The 18,166-nt window shown below is 47.1% G+C and overlaps 1 protein-coding gene across 5 annotated transcripts in view; it reads left to right on the top strand.

Moving 5' to 3' along the window:
- The window catches only part of CRACR2A (calcium release activated channel regulator 2A), a 146,627-nt gene that overhangs the window by 69,582 nt on the left and 58,879 nt on the right, over window positions 1-18,166 (top strand). For all 5 annotated transcript variants that reach the window (XM_054526683.2, XM_063711995.1, XM_063711994.1 and 2 more), the window contains 3 exons: window positions 3,642-3,753; window positions 4,901-5,084; window positions 10,706-10,852. In XM_054526683.2, coding sequence (XP_054382658.1) covers window positions 3,642-3,753; window positions 4,901-5,084; window positions 10,706-10,852 — 443 coding nt within the window. The remainder of the gene's footprint in view (window positions 1-3,641; window positions 3,754-4,900; window positions 5,085-10,705; window positions 10,853-18,166) is intronic.

Here is an 18,166-nt window from a genome sequence, read left to right as displayed (position 1 = left end):
TAGATGCCTCATGTTCTACGTTCTGGAAGGCTGCCAGTCACTATGAGCCTTGCTGAGAATTAGCAGTTGGGCTGGTCAGGATCTGGAGTGTGTGAGGTCTAGACCAGCACTCTGTACATAGGCGCTCAGGGTCTCCTGCCATTGCTCTTAGTCAAGCGCTTATCTATGCCTTCCTTCAACACTTATCTGAATAGTCCATGTTTGTCAGCATTGGGCTAGATCCTGGGGACACAACAGTGCCTAACGAATGAGGTCCCTGTTCTCAGAGCACTGAGGGAGCAGACATTCATCAACGAATCACATATATCAGTATATCAAATGCTAATCGAGAAAGACTTATGAATGAGAGAAAGGTAGTTTGGGGAGCTTATATAACCTGACCTAACCCGGGGAGGTGCAAAGGCCTTACAGAGGAAGTGATGCAGGAGCTAAGTGTGAAGAAAGAGTGAGGCTGGGGTTTAAAGGAGCCACGGAGTTCTCAAGAGCTCCTAGGGCCATGGGCAGTACGAATAGGAAGCTGAGTTCCTCCTCATACCTCTCTTTTTCCCTGGCCCGCCCTTCCAGGTGTGTGAAAAGCTGTGCATGCCACAGGATCTCTGGAAGGCTGGGTCTTGGTGCTGGCAAGAGAGACTTTGTGTTCTGATTTTGGTGGTGCTGGTAGATGGGTAGGTGTGGGAGGTAATGAAGGTGAGGGAATAACAGAAAGAATGCATTGGAGAACTATGAGACAGTTGCTCAAGCCCTGGATGGAAAATCAGTTCTTTTCCCAGCTGTGGTCTGCACTGTGACTTTAGGCTAATCTCAGAGCCTCTCAGGCCTATTGCACGGTGGAATAAATAATCTTGCTCCCCTCCACCCTGCTTATCTCACTTAGTTAAAAATGTAGGCCAGGTCCAGTGGCTCAAGTCTGTAATCCCAGCACTTTGGGAGGCGAGGCCAAGGCAGGTGGATCACAAGGTCAGGAGTTCAAGACCAGCCTGGCCAAGATGGTGAAACCCTGTCTCTACTAAAAATACAAAAATTAGCTGGGTGTGGTGGTGGGCACTTGTAGTCCCAGCTACCCGGGAGGCTGAGGCAGGAGAATCGCTTGAACCCGGGAGGCAGAGGTTGCAGTGAGCCGAGATCTCACCACTCTACTCCAGCCTGGGTGACAGAGCAAGATTCCGTCTCAAAATAATAATAATAATAATAATAATAATAATAATAATAATAATAATGATGATGATGTAAACAGTACCAGGGGACCATACCAGAATAAGCTGGTTTTCTGTGGCTCTGCAGGCCCTGAGCAGAGCGATAAATAAGAGATAATTATGGTTATTAAGACTAAAAGATTTTTCAAGGAGGGCCAACAAAACAAGGTGAAAGAATCAGGTGTAGTGCAGTTGCAGAGAAGGCTGAAGAAGCACTCAGCGCTGATTTGCCAGGACTTGAATAGTAAGAATTACTTGGAACCTATAATATTGCTTTCCCCATCTTTGCTGACAATGGGAGAAGGAAACTGGCTTGAGATGTAGACAAGAAGGACTGGGATTAGACAACAGGGGGATTTGGGGTTGGAAGTGCTGCTGGATTCAGGAATGGTGCCTAAGGTGAGCTGTGAACTAGCCTCTCCTGGTTCATGCTAACATGAGAAAAGTGTGTGGGGTGTTTGGGTGAAAGGCATGTTGAGGGTCCCGTTGATCTCTGGAATTTTCTTGCAGCTCATTTCTTGCTCCAGCCCAGTGTGAGAGACCACATTTTGAATCAGATCCAGCAATCCTAGGCTGAGGGTGGGGAAGGAGGAAGGATTATCCCAAGGAAGGACTGGAATGTGAGCGTGACAGGAGCTTGCACTTTTACCCTCCCTCAGGTGTGATGCTTCTTATTTCCAATGATGCTAATAAAATCCCTGCTTGCAAAATTGTATCTCCTCACCCCATGTTCTCCTACTGTAGCTTTTGAGACAGCTGGTTTATGGATTGTTGATAAGTCAAGAGATTCTGCTGAATGCTAAGCAGATGTACTTCCAGAATCTTTGCACACTCTCTCTCACTCTCCTACCTTTTCTGAAAAGCCCATTCATATTTAATTCAATTCTTCTAAATGGCTTCCACATCAGCCTGTCTTCCCACTTTATAATGCATCATAGTCTCCCTTAATGCATGTACCTGCCAAATTAAGCTTTATGGCTTATTAGCTAGAACCGCCATGGGATCAAGCCAAGTATTCTTGCCAGTTATGTTATGGGCTTTCACACCTGCCAGCTCTTTTTTATCGTTGAGATTGGCATATACCTTTCTTCTTACAAAGCCCTGTATTCATTGTCTTCAGCTGTCAGTTGCTGACTGACAATTTCGCACAGTTACCGCTTAGGTAACTGGGAGGAAGGGAGATGGTTGGCTGAGACATAATGAACTCTCTGGGGAGTTCTCATTTGGAGACCTAGATTATTTGGGTATGAGGAGACACTTGCTTCAACTATGCAAATTACCCTTGGCTGGGGGCCATTGCACATCAGGCCGAAGGCCAGAAGGGAGCAGCAACAGCTCAGCTACTTTGCTCTTGGGCCTATTAGTTGGTCTCTGCCCTTCCTTCCTTGTGAGGTCTGAGTCTGTTCTAGACTCAAATCCAGCGATGACCTCCTCACACTATCTTGTCCAGTCCCCATTTAACACACAAATACTCTTCGGGGCTTGATACCTTAAGCCAATGGCAGTTGAGATCTTATTAGGAATTCCTTACCAGTCAGCAGGGAGCTGGAGTGGAACCTGGACTCGGGGCCTGGGTGTGGGTCACTCAGAGGTAGGAAGGGGGATTATCCCATATCCCCTCAGAGCTCAAGGACCAAAATGTGTGTCCACAGACACTTACAAATGCAGTGCTGAGGCACTGGGACACCAGGGGCCTCCAGCAGGAGAGGCCTCTAAGAGTAAATGACCCACACCCGCATCATGGTATGGGAGAGGGAAGGGGGCTTAGGGAGAGCAGGGAAGACAGGGTTTGAAGCCTGGCTGTGCCATGTACTTCCTTGAGGGGCCTCAGTGGGCCATGAGTCTCTCTCTCTGTCTCTCTCTCTGCCTCCCTACTACTTTATATTGAATGCTTTCTGTATGCAGGCACTGTTATATGCTTTACATTCATGATTGCATTTAACTTCACAAAACCACGCTGTGTGAGTATTATCCTGAAAGTATTTGGTCCTGTACAGTTTGAGTCCTTTACAGATGTTGAGAGTGCTGGCTTTGGAATCAGAGCTGGATTTGACTCCTGGCTATGTCGTTACTAGCCATGTGACTTTGGAGGCGGTAATTTCACCTCAAACTTCATCTGTACAACTGAGATAATAGTGCCTAGCTCAAAGTGTTGTCATGGGAATTAAATGCAGATAGATAAATAAATGCATATTTACATATTTATTTATTTATAAATCACCTAGCAAATGGCCTAGTACATTAGTAGGCACCCAATCAATGGTAGTTGTGCTAACATGCAAAGGAGGAGAGGGATGGTGAAGCAGTCTGGATGCAGAAGCTTGCTACTGGCTTTTGTAGGACTGGGCCGAACTCTAGACACTTTCTGGCAGAAGGCTCTGCAGTCCCAGGTCACCTCCCCCACCAATGAGTGTCAGTGTTAACCAGTACACTCTGGGTTGTTTTCAGAGGCTGCATAAGGAGCTACCGCTCAGCCTGGAGGAACTGGAGGATGTGTTTGATGCCCTGGATGCTGATGGCAATGGCTATCTGACCCCACAGGAGTTCACTACTGGATTTAGTAAGTTCTGATGGGTGCTGGAGACCTCAGGGTTATGGGTCTACCTAACACTGTATAAGGTGCATTCCTGTTCCTTGTAGACCTGGGGGCAGGTAGTAAAGCTTTCCTGCCCTCCTTTCAGGGACCTGGAGCTCCAGGTCTCCAGGCTCTGGATTGCTTGGGCCTCCTCACATGCCCGTCTCAGCTGCTTACATTGCCACTTGCTCAATGCCCGCTGCACTGCCATTACCAGGCTCCCTCCCACTGGTACTGGCAACGGAGATGGACGGAAGCTCTGCAGAAGGCATAGCATAAAAGAGGGAGCTGTGATGAGATTTGCAGCCTCTCCTTTTCTGCCTCCATAGAAAAATGGCCAAAAGGTGGGACAACTGGATGGCTCGTTCCAACCCAAGTCTGGCTGGATCTTCCAGGTTGAGGGATAACAGCTATCAGAGGAATTTCTAGAAGGTTTGAACAGACTAGCCATTCTCAAGGTAACCAGGAGGAAGAAGAATTGAGATCTATGAACAATATAAAGAAACCAGACACACTATCCTATCAGATACAGCAAAGGCAAATTTTGCCATACATCTGCCTCATGTGTGGGGCCATATAATTTTCTTGTAAGTATCTGATGCCTTTCCTGACCTTCAGGAGCTTCTAATTGACTTGGGAGGATAAGACAGACTGCTGTAACACTGGACAGCATGAGTATGGAGGAAGTACACTGGAAACTGTTAAGGAGCTTGTAGATGTAAAGCCTAGTGATGCTAGCGGGAGGATGACTAGGATGACAATAGGAGCCTTTGCAGTCAGGGTGCTGGAATGCAGTGCAGGGAAAGGCCTTGTTGCTTAAAGAAGAAATCAACAGAGATGCATTCTAAGCCAGATGTTAAGCAACTGAGAACCACAAAGGAGACACCGTATCTGTCTTGCATTCTGCCATTCCCAGATTCTAGTGTCACTGGTGGGGTGTTTGTGGAAGTGGAAAAGACACAGAATCTGGAACGTGTCCACGGACCCATGTCCATGGATCTTTGCTGGAGGGGCTTTCACTACCCTTTTCTTCTCTCAGATGAACCTTCAGTGATTCCTGGCAGGTGAGAGAGCTGAGCTCTTCCTGGGTGAGTATGGTCTAATTCGGATCCTTGTGCCCTGCACCCCCCAGGTCACTTCTTCTTCAGCCAGAATAACCCAAGTCAGGAAGATGCAGGTGAACAGGTGGCCCAGCGCCATGAAGAGAAGGTGTATCAGTCCAGAGGGGACGAGGATCTGGGAGACATGGGCGAAGACGAGGAAGCCCAGTTCCAGATGCTGATGGACAGACTTGGAGCCCAAAAGGTGTTGGAAGAGTAAGTGGTGACAGTGATTTGTAGAACGGAGACCAGCCTGGTAGGAACCTCTTCCTGTGTCCATTCAACAATTAACATTTGCTAACCATGTGGTGCCGGTCCCTGCACTGGAATGCAGTGCAGGGAAAGGCCCATTGGTTCTGCCAGTGGGGGCCTGTCCTTTGTGATGACCTGGCTGTGTGTTGGGCTCTGTCTCTGCTGTTTACGTTTTTTTTCTTTAGGGGACATTCCTATTCTCCTTCTCTCCCACCCCCTCTACCTTCCTCACTCCTGGCCATGCGTTATCCCCCAGTCCTCGGCTCAGCCTTGCTCCCCATGGGGCACTCACACATCAGAGGTCTGTACCATGCTCTCAGGGTCTTTCATGGAGTTCTCCCTAAGGCTTTCTATCACCATCAGCTCCCCAGCATATTTACTTCTCCTGGTTCTCTAGAGCTACGCTGCCTCCCAGCGGCCCCAGCTGTGGGCGCCTTCCTGGCCAAAACCCGTCATGTGGAAGCATTTGCACATGGTGTCCCTGGCAAACCAGGCTTGTGCAGGAAGCCGAGGTGGGAAATGAAGCAGTTTTTAGCAGGCCACTACTTGGAAAATTTTAGATGGCTGGGATCTCAAACAAAACATAATTACCCCTCCACCATTTTTTTTCCTAAAAAGTGCTTTGGAATAGACACATGGATCTAAGCCCTGACATTGAAGTAAAGTAAAATAAAATAAGTGAAATGTGGTGTTACAGCTAGTAGAAACCAAACAGAGGGACTGAAAAGCATGTAACACCTTCTGCCCCTTTAGCCTTTGCCTTTGGCCTTTTTGTTTTGGGGTCTCTAGGTCTTGGGTTAGGTGTGTGTTTCCTGTAGTGTGGGAATGCCCTACTGATTACAGTTGACGTTTCCTGAGCTTGGGAAGAGAAGGGGCTATGGTGGAAAATGATAAAGAGGAGGCAAGAGAGAAGAGGCCTATATATGATTTGCGGGCTGAAGCTCTGTGAATTTTTCAGCAAACAATTTGGTAGACTGTGGCAGAATTGGGAAAGGCTGGCAAAAGTGTGTTCCAGGCAAGAAAGGGATAGGCAAGGGCCTAGGAAAGATCCTGGTGGGGGCGCTACACAGGAAGTAGAACTCAAGACCAGCAGCAGTAGCAGCTTTGCTGAAGGCCTAGAAGGGGCTGCAACAGGTGATCACAGAAGGTGCAGCTGGGCAGGTGGAGGGGGCACAGGTGGGTGGGAAGTTCATTAGTCATACACTTGACCCAGCTTCTCCAAGGACAAGAGGCCAGAGCACAGCGACCATTCCTGGTGACAGTGTGACACCTCCTCCTGGAGAAGGGGGAAGGAGAAGGCAGTGCAGGTGAGCTGAGGCACTGTAATGGAAGGAAGGGGCCTCTCTGCCCAGCCCTCACTGCAGGGTAGCAGCCTTCCTGGCAGGGTTCTCAATTAGAGTCCACCAGACATGAATTGGAGGACCTATAGTAAAGGCCAGTGCAGAACTGAGCCAAAATGAGATGTCCCGAAGAAGAGGAGGTTTTGTGGAGGTTTCAAGAGTGGTCTGTAAAAACTGATACACCGAAGATGGCGGCCAGCCACTTTCGTCCTCACTGAAGTGGCCTTAGGTTGCAGCATGAGGGAAATATTCACAGCTGTAAGACTTCAGATAGGGAAATAGAAAAGGCTATGAAGATTTGAGGGCTCTTTAAAGATTTTGCTCACCAAAATGATTTGTGTGTTGTTCTGGAAGCAGTGAAATGGATTGATAAACCTCCCAGAATCCCTTCTAGCCTATACTCCTATATCCTCCCAGGAGGGGTGGCCTTGGTGTGTTCTAGAAGTTCGAGACTGCACATCTGCTCTTTGACTTTTCTTAGTGGTCCAATTGGCTGAGTGATTTGACAGCTTAGTGAGCTTTGGCTTGTTTTTCATCAAAAGTTGAAAGACTTGTCCCTTTTCCAGAAATCTGGGGCAAGATGTTGTTGCCATGACTAAGTAGTTCAAAGAGTGTTGGAAGAGGAGCAGGTGGGTCTGCAAATCTCACTGGGGACTTTAGCTCAGTTGGCTCCAACAGGAACCTGGCAGGTGTGGACAGACAGACCTAGGCTGGCAAGGTGAGCCTTGATTTTATGATGCATTTACTTCATGATGGCGTGTCTCAGTCTATTTGGTTTGCTGTAATACACTGCCATAGATGTGGTACTTTATATAAATAACCAAAATTTATTTCTGGCAGTTCTGGAAGCTAGGAAGTTCAAGATCAAGGTGCCAGCAGATTTGCTGTCTGATGAGGTCACATTTCCTCATTCACAGACAGTTGTCTTCTCACTGTGTCCTCATATGGCAGGAAGGGTGAATGAGCTTCCTCTGGCCTCTTTTATAAGGGCACTAGTGCCATTCGTGAGGGCTCTGCCTTCATGATCTAATCACCTCTCAAAGTCCTCACCTTTTGGTACCATCACATTGGGGTTAGGATTTAAACATATGAATTTGTAGGAGATATAAACATTCACACCACAGCAGGGAACAACCTGCCACAGGGATGGGAGGTCACCATGGTGTCTTTCTGAGACCCTCTTATCTCTGAACCCTTTGCCACATCTAAATTTTACCTATCGGATGAAATGAGACCCCCCACAACATGCTGTGTGTGTGTTGTGGGGCTTGGAGGAATGGAACTCGTTCTGAGAAACAGAGAGGCTCCTTACCTCCTCTTCTCCCATTTCCCAAATTCACCCATGACATCCAGTACAGTGCAAGGTTTACAACAGATCATAATAAATACTTGTTGAGTTAATAAGGAAATGGGTGGGTGGATGGATGGATGGATGGATGGATGGATGGATGGATGGATGGATGGATGGTCTAAATAAGTAGGCGGATGTTTGGATGCGATAGAAGAAAGAATTTGTGGAAGTAATGGAGCAAGGAAAGGAGGAAGAGAGGGATGAAGTGTTAGAGATGACCAGATAACTGATCAGAGGTGGGCCTATTTCTCAGTGGTCCTCTTCTCTGCTGGGTGCAGAGAGTAATGTCCATTCCCCAAGAGTGTTGCTATCATGGCACTATTGAATATCACTTCAGAATAAGGTTTCTGAAATATAATGCTTAATACACAAGCACAAAGGATTTTATTCGTTCTCCTGAGGGTTCCTGGTCACAGCTATCCTCAGATCTTCTGTTTTTGGAATTTAATGGGAGACAAGTCACATTTATGTTTCTGTTTTTGTGGTTTTTGTCTTAAAGCGATTTATTAGGGAGGTACTCCCAGAAGAAACTGGTAAGGGATTTGGGGAAGTGGGACAGGGAAAGGAAGTAAAACAAATAATGGCGTAATTTTAGGAAGAGTCCTGGTTCTCCAGGGGTATTATTTATGTAGTCATAATACTATAAACATTTATTTAATATCATATTTTGGAGTTAGCATACAGAGTTTTAAAACAATACTAATTATAGAACACAGTGTCAATGGCACTAGTCCCATTCCTGAGGGCTCTGCCTTCATGATCTAGTCACCTCTCAAAGACCTCACCTCCTGATACCATCATGTTGGGGGTTAGGATTTAAACATATGAATTTCTGGAGATATAAACATTCAGACCACAGCAGGGAACAACCTGCCACAGGGATGGGAGGTCACCACCCATTTCTCAGTGGGCCTCTTCTCTGCAGGGTGCAGAGAGTAATGTCTATACCACAGGGGCATTGCTAGCATGGCACTATCAAATATCACTTCCGAAGAAAATTTCTAAAATATAATGCTTGTTATACAAGCACAGATAATTTTATTCTTTATCCTGAGGATTCCTGGGGAGCCAACAGAAATCTGTTGGTGGCAGATTGTCAAGGTGCAGGTGACTGTAATGGACAAGCAAATTTTGGAAAGAGCTCAAGAGAAGTATAGGCATACAGATAACTTTATCCTCATAAAACGAGGGTCATAAGTGATTTTCCATAATTAGGTTAAATTAATTAAATGTGAAATATACATTACATAAAGTCTCAAAGTTTCACAGAGTAAAAAATCAAAATGTAATTGTGTTGAAAGGATGGAAGGAGGTGAAGGACTTATATTTTCAATAGCTGGAAACTTGAAAGATTAAGACACAGAGTGCATATTTAAGTAACAAAAGACTGAGAAGACAGAGTGAATATTTAAGTAGCAAAAGACTTTGAGAAGACAATGAACTGAACTAGTTATTACATCTTGTTATATAGATGTGAAAAAAGTGTTGGAAAATACATATGTACCCATTAATTTAAAAAATCAAAAGCCTGATTGTTTGGGGGATAAGATTTATGTTTATTCTCTACTTTGCTAGAATAAAGTTGAATCGATAATTTGTAATAAACTAGCCTGTGAAATTTCACTTGAACCCTACTGTTTATTGTTATATAACTTTCAAACTTGATGCTGTAACACTCTATTGCCTGCTAGCTGTGAGAAATTGTTAACTTTTATTGAATCAAAACCTATCCTCTTTCAGATTTATGTTTAACTTAGCTTGATCATCGGCCACAGATTTTTTAGTTTCTCCAGAAAGGGAGAACAGGGTCCACCATGTGTGTCTCCTCCTCATTCCCTCCCTGGGTGTCAGCCTGAGCCCCTGTATCTCTGTCACTGAGCTGTGTACACACGTGCCTCTGTGCCCTTGTCTATTGGCCTCCGGGTCTCCCAAGTCTCTCTCGCCTTGTCTTTCTGTGTGCGCACATCTTTCAGACTTGCTTCTTCCCTTCTTTTTGCCTGTCAGTCATCCTTAGTGCCACCAGGCCACAGTGGGATGCTGCATATTCTCTTCCCTTCCTGCAGTGACAATTGCTTTCTGCCATCCCTCACATGGCACGTCTTTACCTCTCAGCAGTGAGGACCATCCTTCCTGGGGGCAACAAGCTCTCTGCTTTAGCTCCATAGTGTGTGTCCTCACACGCACTGGGCTCCTGTCCTCTCTTCTTCCTGGCATTTGGAGATGCACCTGAGCACGTTGCTGTGCACACTCAGCCCCATGAGCTCATCGCTGTGCACGCTCAGCCCCATGAGCTCATCGCTGTGCACGCTCAGCCCCATGAGCTCATCGCTGTGCACGCTCAGCCCCATGAGCTCATCGCTGTGCACGCTCAGCCCCATGAGCTCATCGCTGTGCACGCTCAGCCCCATGAGCTCATCGCTCTGCACGCTCAGCCCCATGAGCTCATCGCTGTGCACGCTCAGCCCCATGAGCTCATCGCTGTGCACGCTCAGCCCCATGAGCTCATCGTAAAGGCCACAGGAGAACAGAAGCAGCAGAGCGAGGTGGGAAAGGAGGCCAACACCGGAGTCAGACAGCCCTGAGCTGGACCCCTGACTCCATCAGTTACTGCTGGGTGATCTTAGACAGCTCACTCCACCTCTCTTCACCTGCTTCCTCATCTGTAAATGGGGTAATTGCAGCTCCTGCCTCGTAGGGTTATTGTGAGGACAAAATGAGCTGATATCCTTGAAGCTCCTCGCATGCAGCAAGCATTCGGTCCGTGTTAGCTACTGTCATCTTTATAATGATTCTGACGGTACTGTTTCTGGCTGTCAGTTTCCTATCTGGGAATCTCTGTATTTCCCATGGAGCCTCATTTCCACACTTCCACATGAGCGTCCCTTCTCTTGCAGTGAAAGTGATGTCAAGCAGCTCTGGCTGCAGCTGAAGAAGGAGGAACCTCATTTACTATCCAACTTTGAAGATTTCCTGACCAGAATCATCTCCCAGCTCCAAGAAGCCCACGAGGAGAAGAATGAACTGGAGTGTGCCCTAAAAAGGTGGGTACCCCAATGTCAGCCGCTTTCTGTAACCATATGTGAAAAAGAGAGACACACAGTGCACTTTCTCTTAGATCTTCTGCCAAAACATTGCGCAATGCCTCCTTATCGCTGTCTGCCAAAGTGGGGAGTGGGCCCTGTGTCTGTCACGATATATGTATTTTTAAGCTCTCCGTCACCTTTTTAAGCTATATGGTAGGCACTATTCTAAATACTTTTTATACACTAGCTTATTTAGTTCTCACCACAACCCTTTGAAGTAGGGACTGGTTATCATTTTGCACATTCATTATCTGCACATTTTGCAGGCAGAGGGTTGGAAACCCAGAAAGGTTAAGTAGTACGCCCCAGAAGGCACAGCTTGTAAACAGTAGAGCCAGGACTGGGAGTGAGCTAGCCAGGTGCCCGTGACCAGAAGAAAAATCACTCTGCTTGCCTCCAGGCAGTAAGATCCCAGCATACTGGGCCATCCCCCAGGGCCAGATCAGCCCACTTTGCAGAGGTGGCGTGTTTGGTAAGGTGACCTATAGCCCTGCTGAATGTCCCTCCTCCTGGCCGCTCTCCCCACTCACGGCCTCATGTCTCTTCGTCTGCCCTATTTGCCTCCAAGACCTCTTCAGGAGACAGGACCAAGCATTGTTAGAAACAACCCAGAGTCCTCCTCCCTCACAGCCATGAATCTGAAGAAGCTGCTGAAGAACTGAACCAGTGTCAGAACAGGCAGGTATATCACAAAACTGGGGCAAGCCTGCTAGGTACCAGTCCCTTCATGAGAATGCATGGTTATGGGCACTGTGCTGTTCATAGTCCTTTAACACACATTTACAGCCATGAGCTCGCATTTTGTGAACGTGGACTTAGATGTGGTATGACTAGGGATGGTTCATAACCCTGAAGGTGAGGCCACAACACAGGGCTGGGTTTGAGTAGAGCTTGGAAGCATACAGAGGAGGCCCTACCCCATGCTTCTGCCATGAAATCTTGTACACACCCAGAGATTTGCTCATATTCTGTAGGAAGCCTCAACAATCCCTTGGCTATGCAGTTCCACAGACCACCTGCTCCTCCATTCAGATACTTCCAGCAAAGTCTGGAAGGCAGTTTCAGAGTTTGTGCTGAAATAGTCTTAGAGCAAACATGCAGCCTCTAATTGAACAAGAAGAGATCACCATGTGTCGCTGTGTAGATCATCTATTTACACATTATTCTGAGTCCCGGCTCCTTTTCATCTTGTGTCTCCCCGACCTTAACTCTAAAAATAACTTGCTGAGGTCCATTGGGTATACACAGATCTGGGGAGAAAGGACTTTTAGGACTCTGCATTATGAGGAAGCTGAGGACAAGTATCACTGGAGGAAACATAGTTTGGCTGGAGAACTGTTAAGAACATTCTGGGGAGAGGCTCCCAAAGCTCAGAGAAGGGAAGGATTAAAAGGTATATTTTTATGTAGCCATTACCTAATTAAGAATCAGACGGAACTGAGTTGGATTCTTGAGTCTGCCATTTACTAGCTATGCAACTTAGGACAAGTTACCTAACCTCTCTGAGTCTCAGCTTCCTTATCTGTAAGATAGGGACAGTATCCATCTCACAGAGTTTTCAGTATTAAATGAGATAATGCATGTAAGTATTTGGAACAGTGCTGGCACATAAGTATTCAATGAATGTCAAAATAATTATTATTAGTATTTTAAATAAGTATCTTTGTTAGTCTTAGAGGATTTGTCTGGCTGAAGTGGAGAATTTGAGCCTCACTGTAATCAGAGGCTAAGTTTAAGGATCCCTGTATCCTTCCAGACGACAGTGTAGAGACTTGCTGTTGAAAGTGTAATCCATGGTCCAGCAACATTGGCGTCACTTGGAAACATCTTAGGAATGCAGAGTCTCGCCCCCAGCCCCACTGAATCTGCATTTTAGCACGGTGTCCAGGTGCTTAGCATGTAACTTTGGGAAGTAGGAGGCTGAGAATCAGGAGTTTCTGGGTTTGACTCATGTATGGCTTTGCAACCAGCTAGCTCTGTGACGCTGCTCAAATTTTTTGTTTTCTCTTGAGCCTTGGTTTTCCTATCTATAAAATGAGGCAGCTAGATTAGTTGCTGACCCCACTTCACCCTTTCTCCCCTCTGACCCCAGCACTGATCACCTGGAGGAGCCACAGCAAAAGTTAAGTGGTCTCTCCCAGACAGGAAGGCATTCTTCTGTTCTCTAAGGAGATAATTGCAGTCTGAAACAGTGGGCAATTACCCAGCCTTAGCCTGGCATCTCATCTGCAGGACCTCCTCTGCTGGCCTGCATTTCTGCAGGAAGAAACAAGTACCCCTGACTTGCTGGAGAGCTGCTTAGCCCTGGCATCCATCTTTAAGGGCCTGTATTAGTGGTTTGTCCTCATTTAGTAATTGTGCTCGAAACGTTTTGAGATGAAAGTCGAGCCACTCTTGGCTGCATGTGCAAAACCAGCTCAGCCAAAGGTTCCAGCCTCTCCATGTCCATCCTCAGTCAGTATCCCTGCCAGCCATGCCTGCTCTGGGGTCAGCTGATCAAGGCCCACTCCCTGCTAGGGAACTGTGTTGGGATTGGGGACTCACTGAACTCTTTGGCCAGTCTCATTCCAGAGGTATGCTCTGGATGCAGAACCAGAGAACTGCAGACTGTTTTGAGCGGGGCACTGAAATAGGAGGCAGGAAGGACTGGAGCTCTTGCCCAGCTACTGGCACTTACCAGCTGTGTAACCTCAGGCAACTTGCATTACCTCTCTGTGCATCAGTTTCCTTATTGGCAACATCAGATGTTTTCTACTAGAGCCTCTTTTAGTCTCTTCTATTTTTTAAAAAAAAGGTGGGTCACACCTTGCTGGTGGACCTATGTATAAAGGCACTTGTAACTCAGATGTCAAACAAGAGACTGGAAATCCCAATAGGGTATAGGATATGAAAATGGGATTCTTTGCAAATGACTCGGGGTGAGGTTAAGTGATTCTGAGACATCTAGAAAGTGAGTTTGGAGGTGTGAGGTTGTTTGTGGGAGGGACATTTTCAGGTTTTAGAGAGGAAGTGGGAGGAGTCTCTTGGGGATGGCCTGATTTGGGAGGGAGCCTAGAGGAATCCCAAGAAGAGCGGGTTCTGGTGAGCTGTGAGAATATCTCCCAGGCGCCTCCACACACTCACTTTTCATTGTAGTGGATGACATTTCAATGAGTGCCTATCCTGGAAGCTGGGGATGACAGCTCAGGTCATGCCTGCTGCATGTCCACTCCAGGCCAGGCACCAGGGGGAACACAGTCTGTGTGTAACCAGTAGCTAGCATCGAACCAGCACTCCCTCTTGTCAGGCTCTGAGTTAAGCAAAGGGAACATAGAGTCCCTCTCCTTGAGGAGTTCATGATCACACCAAGGAGACAGCGCTTAGATGCATGGAAATTCTGCACAAGACAGACCAGAAAATCCTCCTGCAAATGAAACATTAGACAGCATTGCCATGGGCAGAACAGCCCCTACTTTTTCTCCTTGTGCAGACCACACACCTTTCTCCCACAGGGCCAGAGAAAATGAGGCTGACCTCTGGGGGAGTCCGGCCTTATGCAGGTTAGGCAGGACACACACTCCCTGTCCCCAGCCTCCCAGGCTGGGCCATATCCCCCAGGTCGCACTGTGGCTGTGAGTGGAAAAGGCCCATCCCAGCTTCCTCCTCACATTTACCCCACTTCCTGGGAGGGAGGAGGTGGCAACTGAGGTGGCTGAGTGCTAGGCAAGCCCTTGATAGCTGAGGCCAGGAGAACCCCTCAGAGTGTCCTGGAGCATTGTTAGAAACAACCCAGAGTCCTCATCACTCACAGCCATGAATTTTTTTTAATATGCATATCAGAAATAGGAGCAGGAAAGGAGTCTGGGAGCATTCAGTCTCCCACACCCTTGTCCTTTTGCACAGAGGTTGAAGAAATTTCGGATTCAAGCCCCTTCTGGGCCTCTACTTCTCTCCAAGGAAGGGAGGTGAGACTTCCACTGAGCAAGTCCCTTCTGCATTCACAGTGCAGATGTGCGGAGGTCTTCACAATTTAGCATGAGGGATATAGTGTAGACATTGGGGAGAACTTAGAATTGGGAATTTCTTTGCCATGGAAAGCATCCCCTGCATTTACCTTTTTCTGGAACAAAAGCTTGAGATTTCCAGGGGACGTAGAGCAGTGCTGTCTGGAGGCAGCAGTAGATACAGACTTTTCACCAGAACCGCTTTGGGATGCCAGAGGTCCCACCCCAGGGGGGCCAGTTCACTTGTCTGAGGTGGGGGCTTAACGTCTGTATTTGTAATGTATGGGGGCAAGGATAAATTAGGCAGCATCTGAGTGGGGTGCTTTGAGCTCTGAATGAAAGTGTTTTCTAGATCAAAGGCCAGCCCCAGGCTGTGCTCTGCGAGGGCTCCGGCTCACTACTCTGCAGCTCTGTAGCCTGGGAATACCAGCTGGCTGCCTGTTTGGCATCATTGGTTGTTGCCTGTTTGGCATCAGCCTTGACAAGCTTAGCAGCAGTCCCCATGCCCTCTTTGGAATCAGCTCCTCATCTGCACAGTGTTCCCTGGTCCATCTGAATCAGACCTCAGGCAGTTTCTTAGGAGCTCACAGGCCCTTAAGTTGCAGCCCCTACCAGCTGCTATTCAGCCACTTCCTGTCCACAGTGATTCCCTGTGCTCTGGGAAGGTGTCCAGACCAGGAGGGAGTGCACCTTACAGACTGACAGGCAGCCTCAGCTATGATGGCCTGCACCCCCACACAAGCCTAAGGATTGGCAGCCTGTGTTGTGGTGCCTCGAGGACAAGAAAACTGTCCCCAAAGCTTTTCAGGGAAGAGATGTCATCACATCACTGGCCCTGCCTCCAGATAGGGCAGCAAATAAAGTCTCATATTCCTGGCAGGTGGCCCTTACATTCCACAGAGTTCTTAGTGACCTTGGGGAAGGCCTCAGCTGCATAGTTCTTGAATGGTAGGTTGCTTAGATTTACCAGAGGATTTTTTAAATTAAAAGGTAGTTCCCCCTCCCCTAGAGAGTCTAAATCAGTGCATCTCAGGGAAGGGGCCCAGGAACGCGCACCATAACACACACATCCCAGGCGGTTCTGATACAGGCAGGCTGCAGACCACACTTTGAGAAATGCTGCTTTAGCCAGTTCTTCCAGAATCAGTCAGCCAGCAAAAGGTATATCCCGTGGTGCCCTTCCAATCTGGAATGCTAGTCCTATTCTTAGGGTGAAGTTCTCGGCGAGGACTCTAGGTGACGAGGTTGTGACTTAATCGAATGCATGTCTTCTGTGGGTATATTATTATGTTGAGCATATTGTTAACATTGCCCTGAGAGCAAATTGAAAAGTGAGGACTGTTTATGCTCTGTGTACACCATGGGCACGCTTTGTAAACGTGACTAATAAAAAATGATTTGCTTTATAGAATAGGATAAAGCTGCAAAGTTGGTTTATACAGGCAGCAGAATCTAATTTGGAAGAAACCATCCATCTTGAAAATCCAATCAGCAATTTCACAGCCTTTGCAGAATTTTCTACAGACTCTTACGTTTTCCTTTCATTCAGCTCTACTCTAATCATGCATGTATGTGTGTGCACGTGCATGCGCCCACGTGTGTGTGTGAGAGAGATGGAGATGGAGAGAGACAGAGATAAGCAGATAATTACAGAGACTGAGAGAGACTGATTTCAGGGGAACAAAACTCTAAACAGGATTTTTCTAGTGAGAGCTTCTTAGCTGTCAGAGGACTGCAGCTTCCTGAAGAAGGTGGCAGAGGGCAGTGGGGAGTCTAAAACCCTGTTTACCATTCCCTTCCCAAGCACAAAACTGGCTGAGGCTGAATTTGCTTCCATGTTCTTCTCTTGCAAAGAGCAGACTTCTTGAGACTTCTGCAGTCGAGGGTCTTCATTCTGTGATCAGCATATTGGGGCGGGGAGTGGGAGGGAATGTGGGTAACATGGGGGAATGGGAGTCAAGCCCCTCCCATAATGTTGCCTCTCTTTGGCCGTGGCAGTGCGGACTGTTGGCCCCATACCTTGCTCCAGTTCGTGCTCACTCCCCAGTTGACAGATTCCAGGTGTAATTTGGAAGACTGACAGTTCTAAATGCAAATGTAGGGAGTTATCTATTTTACAACCTAGGCTGCTGGGCCAGATGTTGTAGTGATGTGAATGGAACCATGGGACCCGAGTCAAGGCCTGGGTTCTGCCTGCTGCTCTGACCCTTGGAAATTTAGTTACTTCACTGTTTTGACCCTCATTTTCTTCATTTGAAAAACAGAGGCATAAGAAATACATGAGCTTTATAAGCCTTCATTCTATGATGGGGAGGAGGGATTCTCCTTCTCTTTGCATCTAACTTTGCAGACCAGGAGACATAATTGATCAAACCACAGCCCCAAAGACACTTGCAATCAGAGTGGCTACTCTCCAAGGCCAGTGGCCATTTCTGAAACTCTGCCTTGAGTTCAAGCTCCTGAAATGTACCTAAATTGTAGAGAAATGCCATTTCCTCTCTCCAAGGCCAAGCCTACACTTTCATTTACAAAAGGCAGAAGCTACATTTTTCTTGGAATGATTTCAGCACACTCCTGCCTACAACCTAGGCAGGGGAATGGATGACTTTCTAAGACCCTCTGACATCCCAACAGATTTTATTTAAAAGGGAGGACAAAGGAGAGAAAGAGCAGGAAAAAAATCTTTTGACCAAGCAGTATTCCACAGCAGGAAGGCCTTGGCCTATGTGCTGTTAGCTGGAGCTCCAGTGATGTTGAGTATTAATGCTTCGCTCCGGCGTAGCACCTTAACTCGCCGTGTGCAAAGCACTTTGTGAAGGTTAATTAATTTTCACAGTTCCTGTAGGAGGCTGGCAGGATAAGTTAATGCTAACTACATCTCACCTTCTAGTTCCCTGCAAATTATCTGTAAAGGCCTCTCAGAAGCTACGCTTTGTATTTACACTAGAATAATGAATTCTTCACCCCTATATCCTTCTCACATATCCCATCCTCCTCCCATCCTTAGCTCCCCAGTAACCCAGCACCAGACGTACACATGAACATGTGCGCACGCACACACACATACACACACACACACACACACACACACACAGCCATCCTTTAGAGAGGGACATTTGCCAGAACCAGATATCTTGGAGTGAAGATGTTTAATGCCCTGAGCTGTACCTGGGTTTTCAGTAGGACTCATTCTTTCTAATCCACCACTGCCCTTATGGCATCCGCAGTATCTCACTGGTACTCTCTCCCCTCTGCTGTTGAAAATCTCCCTATTCTGAACTCACCTCTT

This window comes from Pongo abelii, chromosome 10, assembly GCF_028885655.2.
Source record: "Pongo abelii isolate AG06213 chromosome 10, NHGRI_mPonAbe1-v2.0_pri, whole genome shotgun sequence".
NCBI classification, from domain to species: domain Eukaryota; kingdom Metazoa; phylum Chordata; class Mammalia; order Primates; family Hominidae; genus Pongo; species Pongo abelii.
This window is presented reverse-complemented; position numbering and strand designations above follow the sequence as displayed.